At 40.7% G+C, this 25,529-nt stretch overlaps 1 protein-coding gene across 1 annotated transcript; it reads left to right on the forward strand.

Annotated features, from left to right (window-relative positions):
- Nucleotides 1-10,879: 10,879 nt before the first annotated feature.
- LOC134288188 (uncharacterized) lies at nucleotides 10,880-19,203 on the forward strand. The gene is made up of 2 exons (XM_062852185.1): nucleotides 10,880-11,726; nucleotides 11,788-19,203. The coding sequence occupies exon 2, from the start codon at nucleotides 11,873-11,875 to the stop codon at nucleotides 18,341-18,343; it is 6,471 nt and encodes a 2,156-aa protein (XP_062708169.1). The 5' UTR covers nucleotides 10,880-11,726; nucleotides 11,788-11,872; the 3' UTR covers nucleotides 18,344-19,203.
- Nucleotides 19,204-25,529: the final 6,326 nt, after the last annotated feature.

Genomic DNA, 25,529 nt, shown 5'->3' on the forward strand with positions numbered 1-25,529 from the left:
CATTTACCTATTTTAATTCGAATGCACATTCCCGTTCGAAATCAATTAATTAATGAGTCTTGTACTTATGATTTGTGCAAAAATGTGAATTGGACAAAATTTTCAGATTTAATATCTATTTCGTTAATAAATAGTGTAGATTCAGCATCACCAATTGACAATTATAAGAGCTTTTCAAAATTACTAATTGATAGTTTACGTAAATCTCAAACTAAAAAATGTGTTTCGGGTACTGTTAAAAAGGCACGTCCTTCTTTTTGGTGGGATAGTGAGTGTTCCAATTTACTGAAAAATAAATCTGATGCTTTTAAAAACTTTCGCAGATTAGGCTCCAGAGATAGCTATTTATTGTATTGTAAAGCTGAAGCCCAGTTTACCAGACTTACTAAATTCAAAAAGAGAAATTATTAGAGAAATTTTGTAGAAAACCTGGACAGTGAAACTTCATTGTCTACTTTGTGGTCAGTAGCTCGAAATTTAAGAAATTATAATTCAAATATTCCTACTGTTTTGGAATATTCAGAAGAATGGATTGAAAAGTTTGCTTCAAAAATGTGTCCAGACTTTGTTGCTCCATTAGTAAATTATAAATCAAAATCTTTAAATTATTTTTCTGAGCTTTGTGATCCATTCTCCTTGGCTGAGTTCAATTTGGCTTTATCTATTACCAAAAATACAGCTCCAGGTATTGATAACATGAAATTCATTGCTTTGAAAATGTTGCCTGATGAAGGTAAACTTCATTTACTTTCGATATACAACAGCTTTTTGTTTCAAAATATCATTCCTGTTGAATGGCGCTCAATCAAAGTAATAAGTATTCTTAAACCTGGTAGAGATCCTTCATTAGCTGATAGCAGAAGACCTATCAGTTTGTTATCATGTTTACGCAAACTAATGGAGCGAATGATTTTAAATCGCCTTGAATTTTGGGCTGAAGAAAACAATATTTTTACTCCGTCTCAGTTTGGATTTAGAAGGGGTCGTGGTACGCGTGACTGTGTTTCACTTTTAGCAACGCAAGTTCAACTTGCATTTAATCAAAAACAAGATGTAGTGTCTACTTTTCTAGATGTCTCTGGAGCCTATGATTCTGTCCTGATTGATTTGTTGTTCAATAAAATGAACAATTTGAAAATTCCAAATATGATTTCAAATTTTATATATAATTTATTCTCATTCAAAATTATGCATTTTTTTCATAATAACTCTTCCAAAATAATACGATATAGTTACTTTGGCCTTCCACAGGGATCATGCTTAAGTCCGTTTTTATACAATTTATTCACTAGTGATATGGCATCTATTATTCCTAATCGTTGCTTTTTGCTTCAATTCGCTGATGATAATGTTCTTTCCATACGTGGAAAAAATAGAGATGTTATTGAACATTTCATGCAATGTGCTTTGGATAATTTGGATATGTGGGCTCATGACAATGGATTCTCATTTTCAGTTCAAAAAACCAAATTTATTGTGTTTTCCAGAAAACATTCTATCCTCTCTCTCTCCTCTTCTTGGCGTAACGTCCTCACTGGGACAAAGCCTGCTTCTCTGCTTAGTGTTCTATGAGCACTTCCACAGTTTTTAACTGAGAGCTTCCTCTGCCAATGACCATTTTGCATGTGTATATCGTGTGGCAGGCACGAAGATACTCTATGCCCAAGGAAGTCAAGGAAATTTCCTTTACGAAAAGATCCTGGACCGACCGGGAATCGAACCCGTCACCCTCAGCATGGTCATGCTGAATACCCGTGCGTTTACCGCCTCGGCTATATGGGCCCTAAAACATTCTATCACAAATATTAATTTATTTCTGAATGGACTTCAAATAGATCAAATTGATGAATATAAATATCTTGGTATTTGGTTTGACTCTAAATTGAATTGGAACACTCATATTATATACATTCAAAAAGTTTGTTCAAGAAGAATTAATTTTCTTCGTACAATTACAGGCACTTGGTGGGGTGCAAATCCTTCTGATTTAATAACGTTATATAAAACCACTATTCGTTCAGTAATAGAATACGGTTGTTTTACTTTTGGTAGTGCTGTGCAAACTCATTTTTCCAAACTTGAAAAAATTCAATACCGTTGTTTGAGAATTTGTTTAAAACTAATGAATTCCACCCATACTCAATCTATAGAAGTTCTTGCCGGTATTGTTCCACTAAAAATTCGATTTCAGGAGATAAACTGTAAATTTTTGACAAATTGTTTTGCGAATAATCATCAAATCATAAGTACTTTGGAGTCGTTATACCAAATTAATCCTACAAATAGAATGTTGGATTCTTTTACTCACTGTTTAAATCAAAATCTTTTACATGTGTATTTGAATGATTTTTATGATTTTAAATTAAACATTCATACTTATGAACCATTAATTGACTTGTCCCTATTCTATGAATTGCGACAAATACCAAAGCTTGAACATTCGAAATTTGCAAATTTACTATTTAACCGTTATGTGTCCGACAAACTTTTTGCTTTTTTCTACACCGTGCTTTTTAAATGGGCGCTGGGTACCCGGGTACCCTGTCGGCCACATAAGGGTTAAACGTAAATTTGATGGATTCAACCCTACACAAATGTATTTTACAGATGGCTCTCTAATTGATGGCACCGCAGGTTTTGGAATATATAACTTATTTTCAGCTCATTTTTATAAATTACAATCTCCGTGTTCTGTTTTCATAGCAGAACTCATTGCTTTGTATTTTACTTGTAACATGATCAAAGATTGTCCGCCCAATTTTTATATAATATGCTCTGACAGTTTCAGTTGTCTGAGTGCTTTGAATACTATCAAATTCAATTTCAAATCACATCATATCTTGTTGATGTTGAAAAAAATATTGTTTGATTTTCATTATGAAGGATATGTTATTAAATTTGTTTGGGTTCCTGCTCATTGTAATATTTATGGCAATGAACAGGCGGATTTATTGGCAAAATTTGGGGTTATGCGTGGACAAATTTATCATCGTGATATATTTCCTTCTGAATATTTTCCCAATCTGAGAAATTATTCTCTAAATGCTTGGCAAATCAATTGGGATTCTAGTGATAAAGGGCGATGGTGTCATTCAATATGTCCCAAGGTGAATCATTTTCCTTGGTTTAAAAATGTATCTGGGAGTAGAAATTTCATTTGTGCTTTTTCGAGATTGATATCACAAGTTTACAAAATAAAACGAAAGTCGTGAACTTCTGTCAACGACCAAAATTTTTGAAGCACAATTAAGTGCTGATTTCGAAACCGACCTTCAAAAAAATTAAAGTAGAACAGTTTTTGAGTTTTACCTGAATATCGAGTTTTGAAACTTTTCAAAATATGTAATTTACTAAAATTCAAATATATTGCGTTTTGTTCAACCAATTTTAAATCTTTTTCCATAAATTAAAAGCTGAATACAATACCATTCGATCATCTGAATACAGGTTTTGCGTCAGATTGATGAAATTCAAGATATTGGCGAGTTTTGGAGACAATCTTCTTAAATTTTAGCAAAATTCCCAAAAATTTTTGAAGAAATGTATTTTTTTCAATAAGAAAAAAACCAACTTAAAAATTCTTTCTCGACGTTTATTTGACATATCATATGTTGGCAAGTTACAGTAAAAATTTCAGCTCAATCGGAGCATTGATTACGAAGAATGAGATATTTGAAGTGAGCGACTTTGCTTAAAAATTGAACAAAAATCGATTTCAAATCATCAACGTTGTATGGGAAGTCGAGAAATTTTCCGCTCTACAGTATTTTTTTCCTTTGCGTTTTCGAATTCAGGGCATGATTCTACACCAAAAATGATCATCAGCTTACCGAGTTCAAAAATGCTGTAAACTAGTGTATCCAATCATTATATTTGTAATAGTCATTTGTATCGTATCAACATTGTAGATTCAAACTTATGCGAATGTGGCTTATCGTATGAAGACATTGATCACATTATAATTAATTGTTCTCGGTTTATTGCATGAGGAGATATTATTTGATAGCCTAATTGCAGCAGGGTTTTCAATTCCTGTATCTATACGGGATATTTTGGGCTTAAAAAATGAACATATATTGAAACTTTTGTTCAAATTTCTAAATGAGATTGCCTATTTTGTTTGATACTGTTCCCCTTTTTTTGGTATTCTTTATTTTCAGCCTTGAAGATTCGTTTCTGATGATCCTTTGACCCTTCCCCCTCCCCCATTAGGATTTCTGGATTTCCGGAGACTCGTTTTACGATTTGGCATGCTGTCCTCTTTTAAGATAGCGGCTCCGTTATGGTTCATTGCCGTGTGAGCCTTTAGTTTTAAGTTATTTTTATAATGTTATTTGAAAAGAAAAAGAGGTTTTGTGCCTCTTTGAGAAAGATTTCGTTTTTGAAATGCCGAAATCACTCAAAGGGGTTTTTCCCTCTTTCTAAATTTCAAGTTAAAATAAACAATAAATAACAATAATAGCAATCGCTAGAACACGATCTGATAGTAAAACATATAAAAGTGAAATATTAACACGCCTGGATTCGAACTCAGGATCTGCTGATTGCGAACCACATCTCTTACCTCTCGGCTATTTCACCGAGTTAGAAGGCGGCAGATGAATATCATACTGGTTCTACGTTTCTGGTGAAGTAGATTTGTTGACATCTAACGCAACCAACCAGTATTTACATGATGCGCGTAAAATTGAGTCCAATTTTTGATTCAGTCTTGAAAATGTTTACGTTCTTTGATGTTTCTGTCTCGTGCATACTCAGAATTTTTAAGTGTGATATTATCCACTTGTTGATCATCACTTTAATAAATGTTAGTATTTTGAGCGAATTATCTTTCTTGGTTTTTGGCCCAAAGTTACCCCCCAGGCCCAATGTCACCCCGACTGGCGGTATTTTAAGTAAATTCTGATCAAAAGTAAAATACTATTACTTTATCCATTGACAAACCTGAATATATATGCGGATAAGGTAATGCTTGGTTATTTTTTATGGAGAAGTCACTCAAACGCTCACAATACCTTATTTTCCGGTGCTTCAAAATTATAAGATATCCACCATATGAAAAACATATTTCAATTTCAACGATATTTTGGTTATTTTGGAGGAATATAAATAGTACTTTCGAAAAATAGAACAATGACTTGTTACTTTACACTTATGCATTTAAGGTAAACATAAAAGTCAACGGTTTCGGCAAAAATAGGTGTCCGTTTCGCCCCGGGTGTCCATTATGCCCCTAATCCCCCTACTTAAAGAAAACACAGTGAGGTTAGCTATCGAAACCATTATATTTGTAAAAATATATTTTTAACGGCACATCTACGGGTTCATTCAAATATTACGTAACGCAAAATTTGATAATTTTAGACGCCCTCCCTCCCCCACGTAACAACTTTAATATTTGAACGAACCCTAAATATGATATAGTTCTCTTTTTTGGATTGTTTGGATTTGGATTTGAATCAAATGGGAAAAGATCTGTGTAAAGCACCGTTAAATGTAATCGAAACGTTAATATCCAATTCGTTAAAACAAAACACACATCGTTAAGAGATTTAACGGCAGATTTGGAATCTACTACGATGGATCTACCGAGAATAAAAGGCCATTCAATGAAAAAAAATATTTGAAAGGAAGTCGTACAGCAGATTGTTTGAAAGGGTTGACATATGACAAAAATATCAACATTTTTTAATAGTCCAAAAAGTTTAATACAAACTTGGTTTTGATAATGATACTTCTAAAATGGACTTTTATATGTTTAGTTTTGATCTACGAGCACATTTATTTACGAATTTATAAGATTGGTGCTTTTGAAAACGTGAGTAGGGGACCAAGTCGGCCGTTGTGGCAGCCATATTTGTATTCTCTGTTGTTTCTCCTTAACTAATTGAATATATCATAGTTATAAGATAAACTACACAATGCCTGTCGCACTATCAAAGTTACCCTGTTTTACGGTATCGTTCCAACTTATAGGGGAGACTGAGGAGACTTGTTCCCCCCATATTTTCTCGGAATTAAAAACATTTTTCTTCTAGCATAATTTTTCCAAAACTACTCCTGGACAAACGACTATGTTTTGGCTACAAGTGATTTCGATCGTACATTGTATTATTTTTTAACGGCTGATGGTTTGTTTTCAGTCCTTCAGAAATCTTTTAGGCGATTCCGAAAAATCTCAATAACTTTGTGAAAATTGAACCAAATCGTGTCAAAATTTCACAGCACATAGTTCAAATAAAATACTTTCAAACTTATTTATCCAAATAAGGCTGTTGTTAGCATATTTTAATTAATTCACAACAGTGACATGGGGAGAGTTGATCCCTCGAGGATTACACACACATTATACATGTGAAAAATAAAATTCTATTCGGAAGCCTCTATTTACTTGGAATTTTTGTCTATTCAACGATAAAATGTGTCAGATAATTATAGCTTTAGTACAAACCAAGAAAAGGGGGATCAAGTCTCCCCATTTTGAAAATACGGCATATCCTTAAAAATTAAAGGAAAACTTACAATTTCAAACACTCCATATTCATCGAAAATACAAGAAAACTTGAAAAGAAAATGAATAGGAAGACTCTGGAATTATTTTCCCTTTGAATAAACCATGTGCTCAAAGGGGGATCAAGTGTCACCCATTTTTGAAAAATACATCATAAGACTTGCCTCCATAAAAACACAGTTTTGAAAACTTTAACAATAATTTAAAGGCTTTCTGTTGTGTATTAACTTGCAATAGATGTTTACCTACCATTTTGTACGGAAATCGGATCTAGTTTTGTGTGTTTTCTTAAAGTTTCGGGTAAATTAAGAAAAAGGGATCAAGTCTCCCCAGTCTCCCCTATACGAAAAGCCATGAAGATCGATGACAATCAGCCAATGTTATCTGAATTGAGAAATTAATGTCAATCGTACTACTAGCTGGTTTCCAATTCAAACTAAACACTTTTTTATCGTTGGAGTGGTCCCTAACTAAACAACAAGACAGTACCATAAGTTATCACGCAAAACTACTTATTCATAATGCAAACGGGAGCAGTATGATCTCGATAAATTATACCCATGTACCAGCCACTGTACCGATTTACATTTGATAAATGAAGAACATGATTGGACACAAAGCCGCAGATTAATTGCACTCTTTTCCAAGCGGTAAGGGGAATTGGAAGTCTGCTACTCCTGAAGAATGCAAATTAACTTGTATTTGATGATCTAGAAAAAAGCGAAAAAAGAATATGTGCAAACATATCACAACAACTCCAAACAGGAAAGATTCAGTATTGTTCGATCTCGCGAATCTAGAGCAACCAACAGGTGCTCGCACTGATCGGTATCTGACAAACGACAGACGAGGGTAATCCAGTTTTCTACCGTGCTGCATGTTGGCATATTAGTTTTCTATCCTTTGCTTGGTGTGTGGTATCCCGAGCAAAGTCTTTCAACAAAATGATACCAAACGATTTGTAATCAGCAGCAAATTGATATCACAATTTGATATCAGATTGTCTTGATTCAACTTGAATTCAAATTTTGATTTCATTTTGCTGTCACTTCAACTTATTATAAATATTAAAGTTTTTAATCAATTTCAAAACTTCTAGACGACCTTGTAAAATACAACTAATGCTATACCATCAGTGCAATTAACATATTGCATTTAAGTTTTCATATCATTCGTAAAACTATACATTTAACGATTTTTCCATGTTTTTGCACTGATAGCAAAAACAGTTATCAATTTGATATCACTGATGGCAGGAATTGTTTTCAACTTGCTGTTACGGGAACATTTTTCTGCTCTCATTTTTGATGTTTTATGCGAGGTATGCACTTCAAACGGAATCGCTCAAGTAATTTTCGTTCAGTGCATTATTTTTCCGTGACCGGAATGGTCAAGAAATTTAACACAGCAAGCCCCATTTGATTTGACGTTTCGTTTCAGCTCCGTACTAGGATCCGGAATAAAGCGACGCTTTATTATTTCTTGAGCGATTCCTTGCCTGAATTTTCCACGCATCGAGATAGGCCAAGAAATTTCTTGCGATCAGCGTATCACCCATTAACCGTTAAAACGACCAAAATGACAACAACCTGAGTTATCATAATTTGCAATATTACAACATCAAAATTAGTTTTCAATTAGTTTTCAATTCAATGCTGTCAAGCTTTGCTCGGGATGTTGGCACGTAACAGCGATAAAGTCTGCTTGCAGCATGGTATGGTAGGAGATTCTTTTCTAGCTCCAAGGACGTTATACAACAATCCGCCCATTATAAGACCGATGAACTAAAATCTGTAATTTCCACATTTTTACTCCGATTCCCATAGTGTTTTGTCATGTTTTACTAGGGAATGTATGCCATCTGTTATCTCATGCTCCCATATTCATCATATTCGAAATCAAGTGATAACGGCACCGATTTATTCTGCTTTTTGGTTTTAATAGGTATGAATAAATTAAAAAAAAACAAAACAAACAGCGCTTTAATCCCTTGTTTTTCGTAGGATGAAAATGGGAACCACATGCTTAATAAGGGAACCAATACCCTATATTCTCTAGGATCTCTTGGTGTGCTAAGCAAGGCAGGTATGTTCTGTTACCGTTTCTGGTACGGCTCTCTTAGCCCTCGAGGAAACTCACCGGAACCCAGAGGGGGCACCGGTCAAAACCCCAGGCTGCTGGTCTAACCACGGCAGCCGGCGGGGTGGGCTCGAAAGGCCTCTTTTGGTCCTCGAGTCCCAGGGTCGTATAGTGAGGACGTGGGGAAATTTTCGGACCTTATTATCTGATAGATTTGGGGGTTAGTTTAAGAAAAGTCTATTAACTCACTCTAATCCGGACTGGTGAAAGCGGTCGTCGGGTGATGCTGGCTTTCAGGCGGGTGAGGACGGTGGCCCTGCCACGGCGGTTGCCGTAAACGGGAGGCGAACGGATGATATCGGCCAGGGGTGGCCGTCGAAGAAACCCGGCCACGTGGGCCGACGGTGTGAACTGGCGGCGGCGAGGGCTGGCGGCGAGTGGCCAACGAAGGAGCTCGGCGACGGAGATTAACGGTGGGCAGCGAGAAGGGCCACGTGGGCCGATTCGGATCGGCGACGGTGGAGGCCGGTGGTTGGAATTGGCGCCGGCGACAGCCGGTGGCGGGTGGCCAACTAGGAAGCACGGCGACGGAGATCGACAATGGGCGGCGTGGCGTGTCTGCGGCTGTGGCTAGCCAGGGAGGCGGGTTACGAGGCCAGCGGCAGGGCTAGCGATGGCGGCCGATGACGTAGGTGGCCGGTAACGGCAAACGAAGATTGTCCAGGGGCCACTGGATAGCACTAGTACCGTGAGCTAAGCTGGGCTGGCCGGACGGTGGTTCGGATTTGGAGCCAACAGCGTTCCGCGCGGCTCCGGGCGTTCTTGGAAAGGGACGTTAGATCCCACCGAGCCACGTGTTACCAGAATGGCCGATCACTCAAGCTCCGGGTCCACAAAGGCGAACACTGCACCACAAATTCAAAAGGCTCACTACGATGGACCACTAACGGCTTTCGGTAGTTGCTGGATACGGGATAGGTCCAGACAAACTGGCTCTGACGGGGTCCGAAACAACCTTCGGAAAAGCAGCTAATTACTTGGCTTCAACAAAAAACAACTCTTGCCAAACTTTCGTTGTTGCCGGTTTCGTGGCTCAAACACAAGAGAGCCCCTGTTCTCGTCGATCCCACCTCCCTAGCTCGGAGACGGTCCATTTTCGCCGCTGTTCCTTGCCCACCACATCCGTTGACTTTCTTACTGACAGAATGTCACCCATCAATCACCTCCCCAGCCATCTATTGGGGATTTTTGTGTGGCTACCCACTTTGGTAGCGTGTGGGGAGTAATAGGGTTCTCAAACATAACCCTTCTTCCAACGCGACAATAAGGCGGTGAAAATCGCTTGCTTTATTTTAATTAATTTCTCTCACAAAAAAAAACCATTTGTAACCACTTTAATGGTTACAGTTCAGAGGGAGTTATTATGAAAAGGAATTGTAGCTCAAATTGTATTTACTAGGATCGTATAAATGCATATAAATTAGATATTTCTAAACATTATACATTCTCCAATCTTCTTCTAGGCACGGATAATTCCTGCAACGCGATCCAGACCTCTCTATTGAGGTCTTCCTTAGGAAAGATCGGATATTCAATCCCGGTGGGAACTTCACAGAAAGAAATCATGAAAATTAAACTACACGTAAACGAAGGATCGACTGAAAATTATAGCAGAAACTTGAAAATTACAACCATTTGCTGTGAGATAATGCAGTTCACTCAGTAATCAGCCAGTCATGCGTATTGTTTACAGATTTTGAGGCATCTTCGCTTGAAATTTACATGCAGTAACGTAAACGATGACAGCCACGCTCAGTCGTCAGCCAATCGGAATGTTTTCTCGTCTGCCTCGTTGCGAGGACGGCTCTCTCTCTGAGACAGAAGCGGTACAACAGTCAAACGGTCTTCGATTGTCAGCTTGGTGAGACAGCCTAGAGGGGTTAGGCGTGAACTCTCAATCGAAAGATTTGAGTTCGATTCTCGTGTTGATTTTTTAAGCTTCTCTGAAAAGTCGGTGCTATTATTATAACTTTTCTCATCAATCAGCGTTGTCATTTTAAGATCCCACATAAATTTATGTCGAACACGATGGAGGTCAATTTGTTACATTCAGTTCGTCATAAACTTACAGATTTTGTTCGTACTGTGTGGACAAACGTGAGGTGATTGAAAGGTGGAAATAGCACTTCAAAGCCCACCAGAATGGCGAGGAGAACTTAGGGACGGGAGGCGACATTAAAGAACCGGATTACTTTGCGGCCTTCGACAAAGTTGCTTGCAGAGTGTTGGTAGCGCCACATCAGCACTCGCTGTACTCCGCATGCCCCAATGTATCCAGAGCTGAAGGTCATCTCATGCCACACCCGTTATCTACGAGGGGGACCGGCAGCAGACCGTGAACAAAGTGTGTCAGATAGCAACCATGGGCAGAATCCATCAGAAGAGAAAACACAATAGGTGATGAAGTGCCATTTGTCTGCTGATCAGTACGAATGTTGAAAAAACTATTTTGTTACCTTTATAACACCACTGAATTAAATCTAGAATAATTAATTGAATGCGTGAAAAGTGTTCAGGTGTTAGCAGGTACTGGCAGTGATGTTATGAACATGTTATATTCGTCATCTATGTTATGCTTAATGTTTACAGCAGCACGCTCATTTCCTTTAGATGAATGATTTTTTCTTAAGTACGCACATCCTTTGAATTTAGTGCCTTATGAATGGTGAGGTTGATTTGTTATTTGTGAACTACAATTTTACAACCTAATATTCATCAATTGCAGCTAAACAATTGAAATTAGTCCATTTAGATAACGTTAATATCATTGAACTCGTAGCCAAAACGGTTAATAACGGTAAGGTCGTGAAAAGAGATTAGCATTCATTTGCATTCAATTAATGGAATTTATATTTTCGGCCAGTTTAATCACACCTAGCGAATAAGTAATTTGAAACTCTTAAAATTATCGTGTACATTGCTCCACACTCATTGAAAGGTGAGAAACATAACTAACCTTATAATGTACATTAAGGAAACCGAGTTCTTGATTATCCACAGATAGCCTGTTCAATATTTATACGAAGCGATACAGCTATCAACTGATTCATCTAGTTGCGCGGTAGAAGACACTACAGTAAGAATTTCATTAATCATCTAAAGTTAAGAATGAATTCTAATGATAGCTTTTTCTCCAGGAATTTTGTAATTTCTTTTCCCATCAATAAATTCACAATATTACGAAGAACCTACCGCCCAACATCTTACAAAATTCTGTAAGACATGTCGAGAAAGGCCTCTCCGACTGGATCCGGATTAAGCTCCGCCGTAGGAGCAGTAAATCGTCTCTTCTCAGCTGACGCTGGTCGCAGTGCCCTTGAGGGTCACGGGATGCCTTTATCCAACGATGCTGTGGTCACCGAATTTAGAAACCTGGCCATCGCGAACAACGCAGAACGCGGAGCGAATGAGCTGGCACGGTCGGTGGCGAGTGCACAGGGCAACGCAGCAGTGGTAACTGGAGTGTCTTCCCCTCCTCCTCCTCAGGTAACAGATGATGATAATCATAGTACGAAGGGCCAACAGTTAGGGACCAAGCGTAAGGAAGGAGCTAGTTCTACGATTACGAATAATCCACTCCGGTCGTTAAATATGGTTACATACAGAAAACCCGTCGCGCGCGGAAATCCCAATCTTCGCGTTCGAATAACACGGTTCAGTCACTGTGAAATGTGTAATGAACGAGATACCAGCAGTATGGTACAGTGCGATACCTGTGATTTGTGGTATCACTTTTCATGTGTGGAAGTAACTGGAGGAATTGCGGATCGAAGTTGGATCTGCCCAGCGTGTGGTATTCCCGAGATCGAGCAGCGTAATACAGATCTAGTGAAAACCGTTCCTGCAGACCCACCTCTAAGGCCGGAGAACTCGCGGAAGTCCACCGGTAAGACAAGCAGCAATCGCAGCAATCAACGAAAAGTCGCCCTGCGGTTACAGATGCTGGAGGAGCAGAAGCAGTTGGAGCAACGGTTTTTGGAAGAAAAATACCGAATACTAGACGAAGAGGAGGATGACAACGAAACTGTGGTTAGCGAGGACGACGTAAGATCGATGGAAATATCCAAGGTCCAAGGATGGCTGATAGATACCAACAAATGTGGGGAGGATTCCGGTTTGGTCGAAGGAGACGGACCCGAACTACAAGGTCAACGACCTGGTTTGACCCAACGACCTGCATATTCGGGATTCATCGAACCACGTTCGACACTACAAGAGTTTCACCCCAATCAGCGATCGACGCCTCGTCAGCAGAGTCTCGCAGTGGAGCGGACTACAAACAACGATTTACCCCGAGAATCGGGTCCTGTATCGCAAAGCATGTTTCACCAACCTTCGGCGCAAGTACCGGAAACTACGTTCCGTCATCCATCATCGAAAGTGGAGTTCCTTAACCGGTACCGGCAACCAGGTACCGCAGTCCAATTTCGTCAACCCCTTGATAACCAGTCTACACATCAGCATGCAGGTCCAGTTCCTGCACATCACTACACGCGACGAGGATACCCCTCTGGCCCAATAGATCAGTTCCAGCCAGCCACTGATGGTAATCGAATGCGTCAAATTGATCCAACACCTCGCTTCTCTCGAGACCTCGAATACGGCCCGCGTGACGTCGAAGAAAATGTTTGCATCCTTAATCGAAGTCAGTTGGCAGCACGTCAGAGTGTTCCTAAAGAACTGCCAGAGTTTTATGGGAACCCAGAGGATTGGCCATTATTCTTTTCAATGTTTCATTCCTCTACCCAAATGTGCGGATTCTCAAATGAGGAAAATATGCTTCGTCTCCGGAAGTGCTTAAAGGGAAAGGCACTAGAAGCCGTACGATGCCGACTACTTCATCCATCTAACGTTAACAGCGTTATTTCTACGCTCAAGATGTTGTATGGAAGACCAGAAGCTATCATCCAGGCGTCAATAAGAAAGATCCGGTCATTGCCATCACCTCTGGTGGAGAAATTAGATACTTTGGTAAATTTTGCTCTAACGGTCGAAAATTTAGTAGCAACGATTGAAGCTTGTGGAATTGAGGACTTCGTATACAACGCATCGTTGAAAATGGAGTTGGTGGATCGTTTACCACCCGGATTGAAGTTAGATTGGGCGAAGCATTCTCGAAATAATCCAGCTCCTAACTTGCTAGACTTTAGTAGCTGGTTGTATTCGATCGCAGAGGACGCTAGCGCGGTCATGCAAACGGTCATTGCTCCAAAGAATCGTGGGACAAGGAACGACGGGTTCATAAACATTCATTCCGAAACCAGCGATGAGCCAACAGAGCACGCTAAACCCAGAATGGAACAAGGATTAGCTTCAACATTATCAGCTGGTTGTGTCACGTGCAAAGGAACATGCGCCACGGTCGCAAGATGCAAACGATTCGAAGAATTGAGTTTAGACGCAAAGTGGGCAGTTGTAAGAGATTCCAGGCTGTGCCGAAAATGTCTACGCAGACACGGTGGAACGTGCAGGCAACAGAAACCCTGCGGAGTCAACGGATGCACATTTCTGCATCATCCATCGCTACACAATACATCGCAGGAAGTTGGAAACGAAAGATCTGACAACACTCCCGTGAGTTCTACAGCTACTTGTAATGTTCATCAAGCGCAGACAAGTGAAGTCCTGTTCCGAATTGTTCCTGTTCTCGTCCACGGTCCAACGAAGGTCGTTCAGACTTACGCATTTATAGACGATGGGTCAGAACTAACCCTTATGGAAGACAGTCTAGCTGAGGAACTCGGAGTCACAGGCCCCCGTACGTCACTATGCTTGAAGTGGACCGGAGGCACAAAAAGAGTGGAAGCTGAGTCGCAAATAGTCAACATCGGAATTTCGGCCGTCGAAAAGGTTCACAATCCGCACAGAATGGTTAACGTTCATACAATCCAAAATCTACAGCTTCGACCTCAAACGTTGATACTCTCAGAGTTGCAGCGTTTCAAACACCTCACAGGATTGCCTATTGAGTCATACACTAACGTGTGCCCTCGTATACTGATTGGTCTCGATAATGCTTCACTAGGACATGCTCAAAAAGGTCGCGAGGGAAAACCATATGAACCTGTTGCTGTCAAAACTCGTTTAGGATGGGTTGTGTATGGCAGCTTCTCACCTGCACGGCAGGATGTGAACTACGTCAATGTTCACGCCATTGAACTTTGTGAATGTAACACTGTAACTGATGAGAATCTTCATGTGGCAATGAAAAACTACTTCAGCCTGGACAGTCTGGGCATCGCGAAGCCTGAGAAGATTATACGATCAACAGAAGACGAACGAGCACTGGAAATGCTTAAGAAACAGACGACCAAGAAACAAGGACGGTATGAATCGGGGTTGCTCTGGAGATATGATGAAGTTCGTTTACCAAACAGCGCAGGAATGGCTTACAGAAGATGGCAGTGCTTGGACCGACGAATGAAGCGGGATAAGTTATTTGCTGAAACCGTAAGAACGAAAATGGCAGACTACGTAAATAAAGGGTACGTCCGAAAGTTGACAGAGTCAGAGCTACTTACAAAACAGTCCCGTGAGTGGTACTTACCCGTATTTCCTGTAACAAACCCAAATAAACCCGGGAAAGTAAGACTGGTGTGGGATGCTGCCGCAGAAGCGTACGGCGTATCTCTCAATTCAGTGCTATTAAAGGGACCCGACCTCCTGACGTCGCTTCTAACTGTGCTAATCCAATTTCGTCAATTCCGGGTGGGAGTTTGCGGAGACATACGGGAGATGTACCTGCAAGTTCTACTCAAACAAGATATTCGGCTCTGCTTTTTTTGGAAAGACGATGAAGGCCATGAAACACCAAGCATTTACACTATGTCGGTTTTGCCTTTCGGAATATCGTGTGCTCCAAGTATTGCACAATTCGTAAAAAACATGAACGCACAGAACTTCGTCGAAGAACATCCTGCGGCGGTCGAGGCTATCGTAGACCAACATTATGTCGATGATATGCTAAAGAGTGTTGAAAGCGTGGAAGAAGCGATAGACATCGCGAAAAATGTAAGAGACATTCATGCTGTAGCAGGGTTCGAAATGCGAAACTGGATATCGAACTGTTCGGAAGTCTTGGTGGCATTAGGAGAATCAAAAACAACGGAGAAAGACCTCAACATGGCAGAGGGTCTAGTAACAGAAAAGGTACTTGGCATGTGGTGGAACACATCTAGCGACTGCTTCATCTTCAAAATTTCGTCACGTTACGACCCGGATCTGATGTCCGGACAGCGAAGACCTACGAAACGAGAAGTACTACGTACGTTGATGATGATCTTTGATCCTTTGGGCCTGATCGGACATTTTTTGATGTACCTGAAGACAGTTTTGCAAGAAATTTGGCGATCTTCCGTTGGATGGGATGACTTCATTCAAGATAAGCAGTACGAAATGTGGATCGAGTGGCTGAATGTACTTCCCAGCGTTGCGACAGTTGAAATACCACGGTGCTACAGGAAAGACACATCAACTGGAGATTCCAACGATGTACAATTGCATGTATTTGTTGATGCCAGTGAGCAAGGGTTTGCGGCCGTGGCGTATCTTCGGTTCCAAGAGGGACAACTCATAGAAACGGCGTTGGTTGGATCAAAAACTCGTGTTGCACCGATAAAGTTTCTGTCCATTCCACGATCTGAGCTACAAGCCTGCGTCATCGGATTAAGATTTGCGAATAACATAACACAATCGCTTTCCATCAAAGTTAACAAACGATACTTCTGGACTGATTCTAGGGATGTGATTTGTTGGCTTCAATCGGACCATCGTCGGTACAGCCAATTCGTTGCATTTAGAGTAAGTGAAATACTCGACAGTTCAGAAATTGGTGAGTGGCAATGGATTCAGACGAAGCTAAATGTTGCGGATGAGGGGACCAAGTGGAAACGGGCTCCTGACATGTGCAGAACTAGTCGTTGGTTCAATGGCCCAGACTTTCTGACGAAACCCGAATCGGAATGGCCAGTCAAAAAGCACATTACCGAAGCGACATCGGAAGAGTTACGTCCACATTTGCTCGTGCATTTCAAGATACCAGAGCCTGTCATCGATCCCAACAGATTTTCCAAGTGGACTGATCTGGTACGCCGGCTGGCATACGTGTTCCGCTTTGTCACTAATGTCAGGATGCCCAGTAACCAAAGATGTAAGGGACCACTGACAAATTCGGAGCTGAATTGGGCCGAAAACTATCTGTACCGCATTGCTCAACGTAGTGCTTATGCTGACGAAGTAGCAGTTTTCCTTGATAAAAAAGCATCGGGAATCTCAACAGCCGTTATACCAAGGAGCAGTTCAATTCATTATCTTTGTCCGTTTCTCGACCAAAACGAAGTATTACGTGTGCGCGGTAGGACGGGAGCATGTCGATTTATAGATAAGGATGCCGCTAACCCTATAATCCTCCCGAGGAGTCACCATATCACCAATCTGATTGTATCGTACTACCATCGGCGATATCACCACCAAAACCACACGACAGTAGTAAACGAACTTCGACAGAGATATAGTATTCCCCAATTGAAGTCAACGTATAACAAGGTTCGCCGAGCTTGCCAACAGTGTAAAAACGATCAAGCACAGCCAGTACCACCTGCAATGGCCGACTTACCGCTACCGCGTCTAGCTGCCTATTCTCGTCCCTTTACTTATATGGGGGTAGACTACTTTGGTCCCTATGTAGTTATCCTTGGTCGTCGCCTCGAAAAGCGGTGGGTACTACTGGCCACATGCCTGACTACGCGGGCCATCCACCTCCAAATAGTCCACACTATGAATACGGACTCATGTATAATGGCTCTTAGGAACGTCATGGCTAGACGAGGAGTGCCGGCAGTCATTTATAGTGACCAAGGAACCAATTTTCGAGGAGCCAGCAAGGAATTGGAATGCGCTATGAAGAACGTAGAACAAGTACGGCTTGCAAAAGAGTTCACCAGTTCCCACACAACCTGGAACTTTATCCCTCCAGCTTCACCCCATATGGGAGGCGCATGGGAGCGCCTCGTGCGGACTGTCAAACAGAATCTTGCGAAAATGAAGCCTAACAGGACGGTGTCTCATGAAGTTTTAGAGAACATGTTGATAGAAGTTGAGAACGTAGTAAACTCTCGTCCATTGACCAGTTTACCGTTAGACGATGATCAATCTCCAGTGTTAACACCCAATCACTTTTTGTTGGGATCAAGCAATGGGCTGCGTTCCTGGGTTCCATTTGACGACAGCTCGGGTGTTTTGAAGAATTGTTGGAGACATTCACAGATCTTAGCTAACCAGTTTTGGAAGCAGTGGTTGCGGGATTATCTTCCACATATCACTCGAAGGACAAAATGGTTTGCCAATGTTAAGCCGATTCAGATTGGTGACTTGGTAATCATCGTAGACCCAAATCTTCCTCGAAACACTTGGCCGAAGGGTCGCGTGATAGGAGTCAAAAAAGGAGCAGATAATCAAGTCAGGAGTGCCAGCATACAGACAGCCAGTGGTATCTACGAGAGACCTGCAGTGAAGCTCGCCGTGCTCGATGTAGGCGTTCAAAGTAATGCGGCTCAAGATGATCGCATTCCCGGGGGAGTGTTGGTAGCGCCACATCAGCACTCGCTGTACTCCGCATGCCCCAATGTATCCAGAGCTGAAGGTCATCTCATGCCACACCCGTTATCTACGAGGGGGACCGGCAGCAGACCGTGAACAAAGTGTGTCAGATAGCAACCATGGGCAGAATCCATCAGAAGAGAAAACACAATAGGTGATGAAGTGCCATTTGTCTGCTGATCAGTACGAATGTTGAAAAAACTATTTTGTTACCTTTATAACACCACTGAATTAAATCTAGAATAATTAATTGAATGCGTGAAAAGTGTTCAGGTGTTAGCAGGTACTGGCAGTGATGTTATGAACATGTTATATTCGTCATCTATGTTATGCTTAATGTTTACAGCAGCACGCTCATTTCCTTTAGATGAATGATTTTTTCTTAAGTACGCACATCCTTTGAATTTAGTGCCTTATGAATGGTGAGGTTGATTTGTTATTTGTGAACTACAATTTTACAACCTAATATTCATCAATTGCAGCTAAACAATTGAAATTAGTCCATTTAGATAACGTTAATATCATTGAACTCGTAGCCAAAACGGTTAATAACGGTAAGGTCGTGAAAAGAGATTAGCATTCATTTGCATTCAATTAATGGAATTTATATTTTCGGCCAGTTTAATCACACCTAGCGAATAAGTAATTTGAAACTCTTAAAATTATCGTGTACATTGCTCCACACTCATTGAAAGGTGAGAAACATAACTAACCTTATAATGTACATTAAGGAAACCGAGTTCTTGATTATCCACAGATAGCCTGTTCAATATTTATACGAAGCGATACAGCTATCAACTGATTCATCTAGTTGCGCGGTAGAAGACACTACAGTAAGAATTTCATTAATCATCTAAAGTTAAGAATGAATTCTAATGATAGCTTTTTCTCCAGGAATTTTGTAATTTCTTTTCCCATCAATAAATTCACAATATTACGAAGAACCTACCGCCCAACACAGAGGTTTTATTGATTGAAGGCTTACATCGCCACTTAGTGGCAAAAATCTATAACGTAAGATTTTTGCATACATTTGGCCAAGCTTTCCCTTACAAACTTCGAGCTCGTTGAGCGCCCTTTAAGATCGAAGCCCCTCGAATTTTGAACGTAGCTCCTAGGAGTCCAAAACAACTATGGATCACCCTAATCTCGATTTAATTGGGCTTCAGAGGAGGTGCCAACTCGTCCTTTATTCTGCGCAACACTCAACATTGTATGTACAAGCGTGGTCTAGTTCTGTTCATCGAAATTGTCATCTACTTGTTAGGTAGACGGCTCATACACTCGATGGCATTCGTAAATTGATCACCACTAGACTCACGATCCCCCGACTGACGTATACATAAATCCAATCAAAAACAACCCCGTGGATCATATTTCCCGAGGTATGTTTGAAAGTGAAATTGTTTAAAACAAACTTTTTTGTCCAAATTACCCCATTCAGCCTATGGAGTTCTGGCAAAGGTCTATAAGAGGATTCCTAAGGAGTTGAATAATTTGGAAGGAAAATCTCTCACCTCACTTATTACGGATCACAAACCTTTGGTAACAATATTCGGAGACAGAGCAAAACCGTGCGCTCGCATAGAAAGAAGGAAGCTTCGTCTCATGTCCTGTGATTACAAGGTAATATATCAGCCTGGGAAAACAAATATTGTTGTTTCATTCTCACGATTATACCAAGAAATGGGAACGAACATCCAAAGTTATGACGAAGAAAGTGGAAGGATAATACGGTTAGTATCGTTTGACGCATGCCCAATTGATATACCGTTGGAAGACATTATCGCCGCTACAAGTCAGGATATTGAATTGAATGGATTTCGTACCCTATCAAAAGATGGTCCAAAACGTTATTTAGATACAAGACGATTGCACATGATTTATCAACAGATGGGAAACTAGTACTGAAACATGATAGAATAGTTATACCTAGACTTTTGCAAGGAAAGGTTCTACAGCTTGCTCATGGGCCACATCTAGGATGTGAATCAATGAAGAGACGCTTAAGGTAAAAAATTTGGTGGAGTCGTATGGATTTGATAGTTCAAGATTACGTGAAGCGATATGAAGGCTGTTTGCTAGTATCTGAAGCGAATATCGAACCTATAACCAGAACACCTCTGCCAGAAGGACCTTGGCGAAAATTAGCTTTGGATTTTACGGAAGTTACAAATGGATTCCATCTCTTAGTAGTCGTGGACTATTTTTCAAGATACCCAGAAATTGAAAGCATGACTTCAACAACGGCAAAACGACTATTTTCAAACTTCGAACTATTTTCTCGAGATTTGGATTTCCAGAGGAAATTGTATGTGACAACGGGTCACCATTTGCAAAATCTCGCATTCAACTCCTGAACGGTTTGGTTGAACGACATAATAGGACATTATTGAAAACTGTTAAAATAAGCATTGCAATGGGGAGGAATTGGAAATATGATCTGCAGGTAAAATGGTCTAACATGTTTTTTAATCATTTTATATTTGAGGCAAACATTTTTTTTCTATTCTTGGGATTTTCTTCTAGCTTATCGTAACACAACTCATTCAACAAAAAACGTTACTCCAGCAAAGCTGTTATTGGGAAGAAATCTTCGAGATAAAAAACCAATGTTTCGTGTATCCGAACATTCAAACCCCCGAGAAGAGAGTACGTCAATCTGACAGAACAAAGAAAGAAAAAGGAAAGGAGTATGGAGATTCGAAAAGAAAAGCGAGAGAATCACACATTGACGTTGGAGATCATGTAGTCGTGAAAAATTTGGTGAAGCGAAACAAGTTAGAAACAAACTTCAACCCACAACCTCCTGTTGTCGTTAAGAAGAATGGAACCCGGATTACTTTGAAGAACTTATTAACTGGAGTTGAATTCGATCGCCACGTTAATCATGCAAAGCTTTAAATTTCTAGTAACCCGGTCAATGCCCGTAGCGGCTCGCCAGATGAAGTCCTCGATAGTTGTGAAGAAAATCGTTCTTGTGAAGTCGACAAAGGAATCGTTGGCCGAAATGAAACCCGAATGCAGAGATGTAAACGTAAACCAGAATATTTGAATGATTATGAAATTTACAAGCTAAGCGAACGAGAACTGAATTAAATAGTTGAATAATTGTTAAATAAAACTTAAACTTAAAATAAATAAAAAGAAGGAGAGATGTAGTAAGCTACGATTCTGTATCAGGATTCGAAGTAGGTCATGCTAGGATACGAGACAATAAATGATCATTATGTATTAAGCTATCACCAAGATAAGTCGTCTTATTTGGAGTTCTACATGAGGGAATCGAAAGTGTGATCAGCTGCGTGATATTCGAATGTCATTAGTAAAATAGTCCACCGGATTAGAGGATATTGCTTTCAGCCTTAGGAGGAATAATTTTCCCAAGGAATTATCTATGCTTCATTTTCTCGTACCAAGTGCCACAGAATGGGCATTAATTGCAAGTCTTGTTGGATAAACGTACGACTTGTGCTAAAAAAAATCTTTCTCCAGCTCGTGCCATAAATTCTTTTTTTTTATCTAGTTCATTCATTTGGGGCTCAATCGCGTATAACGCTTTACGGAGCCGAGGATCTTTCTTTGTACTTGATACTATACATTATACAGAGTAATAACTTTTTAATGATATCTGTTAGTAATGGGTGGAAGCCAGGGTACTCGTGGCAGCTCGAGGTTAGAAGGTCACATTTTGAGGGATGGACAGGGTAAGGATTGGGCCAAAGGTTTCACTGCTGCTCATCCGGGGGTGAATCGCATCTTGCTAGCGAATTCGGTGCCTTGTGGTGTTGGTACCAACTTGTTGTGGGACTTGGTCTTCCGGATGGCCAGGAGTAGCTTGGTAACACAAAGAGGACAAAACAGAGAAAAAAAAACTGGAGAAGAAAACACAAGCGAATTAAACTTTTATACCAGCAGAGCGAAGAAAGTCGAAAATACATCCCATATATGTGACATCGCGGGTCCCCAACACATCTCTCACAAGAACAAAGGGTTGTCTACCTCGGGCCTCAAGGGTATCCAATACTAGCGCTCTGGAGGCGTCATTATCCGGGCATTGCCAAACTACATGGTCGATGTCATCATAACCGGAACCGCACTTAGTACAAACATTGCTCAACGCGAGGTTAATCCTGTGTAAATGCGCGTCTAGCGAGTAATGGTTGGACATAAGTCTTGACATCACGCGAATGAAATTGCGACTTACATCCAGACCATACCACCACACTCGCAAAGAAACATTAGGAATAATGGAATGTAACCACCGTCCCAGCTGGCCATCTCGCCAATCATTTTGCCAACTTTGAAGAGAACTCTGGCGAACAAAATGGAAAAATTCATCATGTGAAATTCTTCTATCATAGATCTCACCTTCCTGTGCGCCCACCTTTGCGAGAGAGTCCGCCTTCTCATTGCCATAAATTGAGCAATGTGAGGGGACCCATACAAAGGTAATCTTGTATGATCTTTCGACCAGTGCACCCATCTGCTCCCTTATTTTTGTAAGAAAGTAAGATGAATGTTTTACAGGTTTCATCGACCGGAGTGCCTCAATCGAACTAAGGCTATCCGAGAAGATGAAGAAATGGTCTACGGGCATGTTTGAAATCGTCCCCAAAGCGAAATTGATTGCTGCCAGCTCAGCAACATAAACCGAACAAGGTTCCTGAAGTTTGCGGAAGGCGGTGAAATTTTCATTGAAGACACCGAAACCAGTGGATCCATTTATGCGAGACCCATCAGTGAAAAATCTCTTACAGGAATTGACATTTTGGTACTTTTCGTTAAAAATGCGAGAAATAGATATACATCGAAGTTGATCTGGTATTCCATGAATAGCTTGTTTCATGGACAGATCGTATTTAACAGAGGTACTGTCATTAGTGAAGTGTACACGGGGAGGATTATAACTTGGTAGGCTTATGTCAGATGACATGTAGAACAGATAAATTCTAATGAATTTTGATTGAGTGTTCAGACTGTGCATTTCTTCGAAGTTTTCAATGACAAGTGTGTTGCTCACTCCACACTGGATAAGTAACCTTAGCGAGAGCTCCCAGAATCGGTTCTGGAGAGGTTTCACCCCTGCCAGGACCTCAAGGCTCGCATTATGCGTTGAGTGCATACAGCCGAGAGCAATACGCAAACAACGGTATTGAATTCGTTCCAACTTTATTAGGTGGCAGTTTGCTGCTGAGTGGAAGCAGAAAGAGCCATACTCAATAACAGAGAGAATAGTCGTTTTGTAAAGTTTTATGAGGTCTTCCGTGTGAGCACCCCACCATGTTCCGGTAATTGTGCGTAGAAAATTGATCCTTTGTTGACATTTTTGCACCAAATACTTGATTTGGGTACCCCAAGTGCCTTTTGAATCAAACCAGACCCCAAGGTATTTCGAAGTCAAAGACTGGTCGATTCTAGGGTCGATTTCTATTCCCAAAAGATTGAGTTTCAGTTGGGATGGGTTCCGCTTTCTAGAAAAAACAACCAATTGAGTTTTTTGCGGAGCAAACTCGATCCCTAAATCTCTTGCCCAGATTGACAGATTATTTAGAGAATTTTGCAATGGTCTTTGCAACATTTCTGCATGTGGGCCTTTTAGAGAAACCACAGCATCATCTGCAAGTTGTCTTAGCGTGCATTGTCCTTCCAAGCAACTATCAATGTCTTTCACGTAAAAATTATAAAGTAAGGGACTTAAACATGAGCCTTGGGGTAGGCCCATGTAACTAATTCTGGAAGTTGTCAGTTGTCCGAGATTGAAACTCATATGTTTTTCTGACAACAAATTATACAAGAAATTATTTAAAATTCCTGGAAGTCCACTATTGTGCAGTTTTTCTGACAATATTCCTATGGAAACTGAATCAAAGGCGCCCTTAATATCCAAGAAAACTGAAGCCAGTTGCTCCTTTTCCGCAAAGGCCAGTTGAATATCTGTTGAAAGCAACGCTAGACAATCGTTTGTTCCTTTGCCCTTGCGAAACCCGAATTGTGTATTTGAAAGCAAGTTATTCGATTCGACCCAATGATCGAGTCGTGATAGGATCATTTTTTCCAACAATTTCCTTAAACATGATAACATAGCAATTGGGCGGTATGAATTATGATCAGACGCTGGTTTACCAGGCTTTTGAATAGCTATTACTTTGACCTGTCTCCATTCATGCGGAACGATGTTGTTCTCCATGAATGAGTTGAACAGGTCCAGTAATCGTCTTTTCGCGATATCTGTGAGATTCTTTAGAAGATTGAACTTGATCATATCGCGTCCCGGAGCGGAATTGTTTGATGAAAGAAGAGCCATAGAAAGTTCCAGCATAGTGAAGGGTCTGTCTAGAGAACCGTCTCTTGGGGATGTTTCCCAAGAAATCGGTTGTGCTGGGACTGAGTCTGGGCAGACCTTTTTCGCGAAGCTGAATATCCAACGGTTGGAGTATTCGTCACTCCCATTAGAAGAAGAGCCGTTTCGCATGTTGCGAGCCACTCTCCAAAGCGTTGTCATTGAAGTTTCTCTTGAGAGACCCTCAATGAAGTGTCGCCAATAACTACGCTTCTTCGCTTTCAGCAGGTTTCTAAGCTGTCTTTCGAGCTTTGCGTACTCTTGATAAAGATCTGAGGTACCGTGCCTACGAAAAGTTTTGAAAGCATCAGATTTTTTAAGATACAACTGGGTGCAATCATCATCCCAGCCTAGTGTGGCTGGTCTTCTTTTGAAGGTTGCACTTGGAACACGTCGTTTTTGTGATTCTAATGCACTCTTATATATCAGTTCAGACAGAAATCGATACTCATCCAAAGGTGGGAGGGGATTGAATGATTCGATGCCAAAAGATACCGCTTCTGCATACTTTTGCCAATCGATATTCCTTGTGAGGTCAAAAGGAACCTGAATTGGATGGTCTGACCTTTCACTATTATGCTTTATGGTGGTTATAATGGGTAAGTGATCACTACCATGAGGATCCTCGATTACCTTCCACAAGCAATCGAATGATAGTGAACTTGACCCCAGTGATAGGTCGAGACGACTTTCTTTGCCTCAGATGCAATACGTGTCACTTCACCTGTATTTAAAATGTTCAAATTGAAATCGTCGCACAAATCATAGAAAACGGCCGCTCTATTATCGTCATATGGTTTGCCCCACCCTGTACCATGCGCGTTCATATCACCCAGAATTAAAACTGGATGTGATAGTGCAGAAACCGCATTCCAAAGATGACGGCGGTTAATTGAAATTCTTGGAGGAATGTAAACGGAAGCTACGCAAAGTTCTTTA

This window comes from Aedes albopictus, chromosome 2 (assembly GCF_035046485.1).
Source record: "Aedes albopictus strain Foshan chromosome 2, AalbF5, whole genome shotgun sequence".
In the NCBI taxonomy this organism is placed as follows: domain Eukaryota; kingdom Metazoa; phylum Arthropoda; class Insecta; order Diptera; family Culicidae; genus Aedes; species Aedes albopictus.

What these genes read in the sequence shown, in the direction of transcription:
- LOC134288188 (XM_062852185.1), top strand. Translation starts at nt 11,873, where the DNA reads ATGTCGAGAAAGGCCTCTCCGACTGGATCCGGATTAAGCTCCGCCGTA.